Here is a 7422-nt window from a genome sequence, read left to right as displayed (position 1 = left end):
GTATAAGTCGCATCAAAGAGTTGATATTTATCTCATTTTCCTTTGTTGAAAATCAGTGTTGCGCCTTTAACATGTCTAGTAAAACAGATTTGCTTTTACAGTAAAAAAAATAATAATAAAATAAACAGTCCGCCAGAAGCCGCATCACAATTTGTAATGTCTCGAACTGTTGTAATAAATTATTTTAAAGCAGCATGCCTCCAGATTTATGCTAATGTTCACGAAAATTTTGAAAATGTATTAGAAAGTAAAATACTGTAAAAAGACCAAAGAAAATAATTCACACATTGCAAACGGCACTTACAATCCACATAAATTACCAAAAAGAGGTCAAAATATACATAAATACCTCTTACTGCGTTAGTAACGCAGTAGAATTATATTGATTGATACTGTAAAATCAGTCATAAGTCGCACATAGCATGTGAATAATTAATTAAATATTGAATCTTTTTACTTTTCTTAAGATCTTAAAACATTTTTCTAAAGATTGAATTTCTTGAAATATTTTGGCTCATCTGGAGGCATGCAGCTTTAATGTTACAACACAACGTCACTTTAGTTAATGTTGCTTATTTGGTTAATTGAAGATGCCTTACTGACACACTTATGTTGGACATACGATTACAAAAAAAGGCATTTACATAATAATACCGTTATTGCTTCTACACCTTTTTGGAGCTAAGTTATCAACAATGTTACAGTTCGTCTGCACACAGTTATACTTGTATGTATCCTCTGTGTATCCGTACGCTATCTGACCACCTTGAATTGGTGGTCACGCATATTAAGATAGTTCGTTATTTGAATATAAAAATCGCTGGACAATTTCTAATAAAGCAAAAAAACAAACATAAAAAACCAAAAAAAAAACCGATATTGCGCCCACTTACAGACAACAAAAAGACACCGAAGAGGACATTCATAATATTTTATAGCTTTTTCCCCCATCTCAAAATGTATTGTGTAAATATTGTTCATATGTTAAATGTTATGTTAAACCAAAAAGACATCGAACTCATTCATAGAGCCATTTTTACAAAATTCAATGTATCACATAATTATGTGAATTATGATTAGAGTTCAGGGTCTTGCACAATTAGTAGAACATGGTTGCAAAGGAACTATGGTGCGCTGTACATACCGGCTACAGCACAGTGCTATGTTGGTTCCCACAAAGCTTGATCACTTTAGCGACAATTTTAAATAATTGATCGATGACGAATATATTCCCATATTGTGTGCAAAGGATGTAACCTGGTTATATATGACCAATGGTATATGGTTTATATGGTCCTATGTACAGCCTTCTTTGAATAAATTCTGTTATGCGGTGCTGTTAAAAGTTTAGAAAACGTTTATAACTGAAAGTACATGCCAGATGATTGAACAATCGACACAAAATTATTATTATTATTGATATATCGCACAAAAAAATCGATTTTCAACCTATGAGATCCTTTGCTTAAAATGTGCTCCTTTTATTACTAGTATGTGTGAAAAATTTCAAATTCTATGTTTAGGCTTTAGGAACTCTATGGAGCCGCATTAAGCCGCATTAAGCGTTTTGTGTGTAAAAAGTTGTCTTTACCAAATTTGTTTAATATTGGTAAACTTTGCTGAAAGTCATTAATCTACGCGATTCTTGTTTCAATTAAGTCCCATTTTTTTTTTAATTTAAGACAAAGATTTCTTTGGGTTGATGCTAGAATGACATATTTAATAGACATATATAATAATTGAAAAGAGTAATGTAAGGGACAAGTTTGTCATGTATTATATGTTTATATACATCCTGTAGATCAATATGCCAATTATGAATTACTTTTTTTCTATCATAAACATATCACCTACATTACTTAGCGGTGGTCTGTGGTTTTTAGATTAAGAAAGAAACTTCTTGGCATTGACGTCATTGTACAGAAGGTCAGAGAACCATTACAGGTCATGCATATTGATATTCACCACAAGGAAGGCTACACAAATATTTTAAATCCATTACGGTATAGGAGATTTTGAGTATCGGCAATCGAAATATAAGACTGATAAGCTTATCGATTGCATAGGTGTCCCCAGCTTGTCATTTTGGGGGATGAATACAACGCAATAATAATCTAATATCACAAATAACGTTACTGACGGCATTTTTTCCTAATATTTATTTCTTCTGTGCCTCGAGAGGATAAATAAATAAACAGAGTATGTTCAACAGAGGACACTTGCGTTTATTTGTGCTGTTCATGGTCTTAGTTGCTGCCACAGCCGAGGTATGATTTGATATATAATTTATTCTTGTAAAAAATTGACAATTCAACAAACAACATCGATGGTTTACAAATGCTTTTCAATGTTTGTTTTTTATTCAAATTTCTTTATCACAAAGCAACAACATTGCGGTTGAAAATTTTCATATAATTTGAAAATAAGTTTACAGCACAAATACGTTTTCACTGCTTTGATGTTAAACTTAAAGGTTTTTAAACTATTAAACTATTTTTTGTTCAGAGGTGAGTAATACGAGATTGATAGATTAATTATACGACCATTTGCAATTTGAGCATGAACGGTTATTAAATTTGGACCCCGGGTAACAGAGGTTTAATACTCTCTAAGACGATCTATATATCACCTTCAAATTTGAGAAACATTCCCATATTATAGGTTACTAAAATGATATAGCCGATTTCGAAACAAGATTCTTATAAATTCATCAATGAAAGAGAAAGAAAGGGCATGGTATACGGAACAAGGTCTGTTTCCGAAAATTGTAAACATAGCATGGACATAGTTTATCTTGCGGTTCCTGCAATATCAGTTTCACAATTTTGGAATATTAATTCATCATGAAGTGTCTTACTCTTGCGATCAATCGTTCATGTCTTTGATTTCTGTCATACCTCAAGACAGAAAGATTTAATTGGTAAACGTAGTCGTCTTGCTGCACTGATTTCGATACCGCCAATGTAAGCTAAAAAAAAAGCTTCATCTCTAATTAGAATAAACCATGTCCAGGAGAGATGGATCCCAATTACTAAGTAATTACTAATCAAAATTACTAAGCAAAGATAATTAAACGGTAGAATCAGTTGTAAGAAGCATAGAAGCAAGTGTCCACATTTGGACACTTCTAACCAGAATATACTCTACCTCATGGTTACCGGTACGCGTCCATGTCCTATTTGCAGTTGGTGTTTGTATTTATAACCGTCCACAATATAAGTATTTGTTTGATGCGATTTTTTTCAAAATTTAATTTATAATGTCTCGTTTGATTACAATCAGCGTCCCACTGGTCAGTGGTTCACAGTACTGAACTTATTTTATACTATTACTTTCATAACGATTTATTGTTGTACGTTTCTTAATTTAGGACACGTGTCCTGTTACCAAGAAGGACTGCGAATGTAACTTTTCTAGCGATGCAGAAGACGGAGGTGAAGCGATGGCAGCCGATGCTGCCGGCAAGTCGGAAGTTCTTGCTGCAGCGGCAGGCGCCATGAGCCCGCTTCTGATTGGTGGAGCAGGAATGGGGATCTGGAAACTTTTGAAAAGAGGGGGTGATGATTCTGCACCAGGATTAAATCGACAGGGGTCAGACATATCTGACGAGTCTTACCCGCCAAAATATTCAAGCAGAAGTGGTGAGACACATTTTACTACATATTTCTGTAGAAACATTTAGCACACTTTGAACTGTTTATTCCATATTTTTTTCAGTATTAAGTATTTATAGAAAGCTGTCAGCTAAAAGTTGATTTGAAAATTGTCACTAGATCTAGCTTCATCTTAATTTGACACGAGTTACATAACTGGTATGAATATCTAAAAGCTTAAAACATCTGTCACGGCTTCGTGAAAACTTGTCACATTTCATGATTTTTCATGCATTCTCGTCAGCAACGTCGTTAATAATGGTACGGAAGAGCGAGTTAAGAAGTCTAGGGGCCGTGTGTTCGGTCCCCTACTACAGCCAAAAGGTCTATAAATTTAACGCACTATCCAGTAAGACATGATTCGAGCTAAATTAAAAGTGACGATTAGACTTGTTATTTTAATTTACTTTCTATATACATTGTAGTTATACTACCAGTAAAATAAATGCATGTTTTATTTCAGGCTCTGTCGTCAGTGTAAATGATGACGTTGACAGCGGCAAATCGTTTGCCAATACCAGAACAAGCCGGAACTGGGGATCTGACCCTCCTTCCGGTCCAAAAACTAGGGCACCAGGGACGCCGGGAGACGACATCAATGCTTGGATGTTTTAACATGTAAATGAAATTAGTAATATATGTATACATGTTATGATGTATATGAGAGACGAAATTGTTACTACAATTGCAGACTTTATCCTCTTTTTAAAATAATTTCATGGTTTCATTTCAGTCCGCACAATAAATGAAAATAAATAAATGAAAATGCGCAATTAAATAACCTGAAACTTTATTTAATCTTTGTTTTAATTTAGATCTACATTATTGGTGAAGTAAACACCTGAATTATTACATTTGAAGCATTTTTCCGATATAAAGTCCATAAAGAGAAAACGATTTTGCAAAATTAATTTAAACGCTCAATAATAATAAAGCTCTACAATCAATACCGCGGGGATACAAAACACATGCCTATACCACGTGCACCTGGACAATGTTCTTATTGATATTTAATAATTGCAACGTGGCTTAACTGACCTACATACATTCAGCGTAATCCCATATGAAAGAACGAGGATACAACAAAATCTCTAAGATACGTGTACATCATAAACTATAAAAAAATACTAATCATAATAAAATGTTAGGTTTCCCAAAAAAATAATAAAAAATACAGTCAATCCTTTCTGAAAATGGTCCCAAATAACAACATATGTTACTGATATAATTACTAGTATACATTTCTACCGTCATCGCTGTATGAAATGCGCTCACCGTGCCGTAAGCTCGGCGTCACGTGACTCAGGCACGTAAATACACGTGTCGAAACTGCAAATATGTTTCGTAACTTATTGGAAGGGGTGCCCGCTGATAGACATCAAATGTAAAAATCTAAATATCACACAATTGTCGCTGCATATCATACTGTATACAGGGACCCCGACTTATTTCCCGGTCATTACCAAGTACCGAGGAAGTTAAGTAGACATCAAGTGCCTTAAACTACTGGATTGACTGTATTACGACAATGAGTTGGTAGATTTACGGTACATTGTGTAATACCAGGTTGTAAATTTAATTAAAGGTAGACACTGATAACAAAACTAACAGGTAAAACATTAGTTAACAAACTGTCGATATTGTGTTTGATTGATACCAACGCTATACCCATCTTTAAGACAAAAGTAAACATTTTTTATCAACTATCTATTTAACTTACAGATCTTCCCTCCAATTTCTTTTGTCCATCTAGGTAAATGAGGAATGTTTTAGTCATTAAAGCTTTAAGACATACAGTCTGTCCTACCGACATGTGTCAATAAAAAGCGAGGACTCGGAAAGAAGTCAGGCTTAACTTACTGACAAATAAGAGGAGCCAAAGTTCGCAAACTAAGAGCTATAATTTTCACGTCTGTTATTTACGTTTTTAGTAAATCTTAGATAAAGTCAGACTTAAAATCAAAGCTTGAGATAGTTTCGATTTTCATGCTGGTAAAAACTAGTATTTTGTTGAGAATATTTACAATAATAATTTCAGTGAATACTCATAACCATAAACAATTTTAAAGAATTATATCAACCGAACTAAAATCGATACGGACCAATGCTGTTTGTGACCATTGTAACAGAGAGAGCCATCTTATATAAGGTTAGACATAAAATGAACATAAATTATGCAAATTTTAAAGTTTGATGACGATACACGCGCATCATACGTAACTAATCTTCGTTTTCCAAGTGCATTTGAAATTTCAGCCAAGTTTTCTTTTTTTCAGCTGCGTAAATTTGCTAATTGGCCATAATATGATTTCCTTCGTTTTAATGTACTCCTCGACCTTCTTAAGAATTACGCCAGAAAAAATCCTCGTCCTATTTTTGCTTTTACTGAATACCAGCAACCACAACCAGTGTTTCATGATTCAATACCATATGGCATTACCATAGCCATGTCAATTCATATCTACATAGTTTTATCAAAACATATATGCACATATTACAAAACTCCAGAAATGTGAGTTTACAGAGCAGATGATTTTCCAGCGTTTGCATTACGAGACCTCCCAAATAAGCCATACAAATTTACCGTCGGTTTATTCCCCCCCCCCCCCCCTTAGTAGTGTGAAATAAACTTGTCATTAAACATTGTCGAATACAATACTATAGCTATTGTACACTTTTTCAAAACATGGCGCCCCTTCATAAAGTTCAAATATTGGTTAGACAGCTGTGTGCACGTCCATGCACCTAAACTCAAATACTATGGGGTTATTATACATTTCGGAGTACAAAACCGATTTCTATTGGACGGGTACATAGCTGTCAAACCTCCTATATTGGACGAGGAATTAGCGCTTTGCAACTGTTTACGAGTCCAATTAAATCTATTGTTTTCACCAATATGTGGGTACAACGTGTATTTGATATTTGTACTCGAAAAATGAAAACGAGGCTATGTATACATCGAGTACAAATGTTTAAAGGAATTTTTAGACTAAAAAATTGAAAAATGAGGCTCAATCCTGTACATTGCGAATTTGATGTGGAGTTTTGGACTATAAAAACGAGACAAAATTGTTAAGATTGGGTCCAATAATGTTTAACATTGGGAAATCACATGGTGCAAACACTAGACTTTCATAATTATGGGCGATTTTCCAGCTTTATTGGCGACAGTCAAAGTAATGAGGCGATGTATGGAAACACGACCTTCATCATGCAGAATGTTTACTCACATCGAAGAAATAGAACTCTGGTGGGAATCGAACCAACAGCGGTAAGGGCAAGTGATTCAAAACTTCAGTCATGAAGGCAGCACGCCCTGTGGCCAAATAAGGCAAGAATCGGAAAACTGTGTTCAATAACAATGCACATGATCACATCAGCCATGTGACATATTGTGCATGTACACATATCAGCCAATATTCTTTTTAGTTGGGTTTAAGTGTTACCTCGCACAAGCATACTAATCGTCAAATGGCACGGGTGGAGAAAGACTTCGGGTGACCTTCCGTGCATTTCAGGCACGAACGAGCACCTGTGTAGAACTACCGACGTTCCGTAAGCTAGCCGGATTGAAAGAATCAAGTCTCCGTCGGGATTTGAACACACTAGACCACGGAGGCCCCCCATCAGCAAGGTTTTAAACTGTTTGAATATGCATTAAACACACAAACCTGCCAGGTGTTAAACTGTACGTGCACAAATCTGCCAGATGTAGAACAAGACTTTTAGAATATGACTAATGTCAATAAAACTCAAAAGCATTGGG

At 34.8% G+C, this 7422-nt stretch overlaps 1 protein-coding gene across 1 annotated transcript; it reads left to right on the top strand.

Moving 5' to 3' along the window:
- The first annotated feature begins 2006 nt into the window (after positions 1–2006).
- LOC132715069 (uncharacterized) lies at positions 2007–4446 on the top strand. Its single transcript, XM_060698042.1, has 3 exons — positions 2007–2267; positions 3371–3641; positions 4117–4446. Exons 1-3 carry the CDS (start codon positions 2202–2204, stop codon positions 4266–4268), a joined length of 489 nt encoding a protein of 162 aa, XP_060554025.1. The 5' UTR covers positions 2007–2201; the 3' UTR covers positions 4269–4446.
- Positions 4447–7422: the final 2976 nt, after the last annotated feature.

Source organism: Ruditapes philippinarum, unplaced genomic scaffold, assembly GCF_026571515.1.
Source record: "Ruditapes philippinarum isolate M1 unplaced genomic scaffold, ASM2657151v2 ctg6543_1_1_1_1, whole genome shotgun sequence".
NCBI lineage: Eukaryota > Metazoa > Mollusca > Bivalvia > Venerida > Veneridae > Ruditapes > Ruditapes philippinarum.
Note: the sequence above shows the minus strand (reverse complement) of the source record. Positions and strands in the feature narration are given on the sequence as shown.

Bases quoted from the DNA above. Each gene is read 5' to 3' on its own strand.
- LOC132715069 (XM_060698042.1), top strand. From the start codon at position 2,202: ATGTTCAACAGAGGACACTTGCGTTTATTTGTGCTGTTCATGGTCTTA. The intron at 2,268-3,370 runs GTATGATTTGAT...TTCTTAATTTAG, and splicing joins TAGTTGCTGCCACAGCCGAG to GACACGTGTCCTGTTACCAA. The intron at 3,642-4,116 runs GTGAGACACATT...GTTTTATTTCAG, and splicing joins AAAATATTCAAGCAGAAGTG to GCTCTGTCGTCAGTGTAAAT.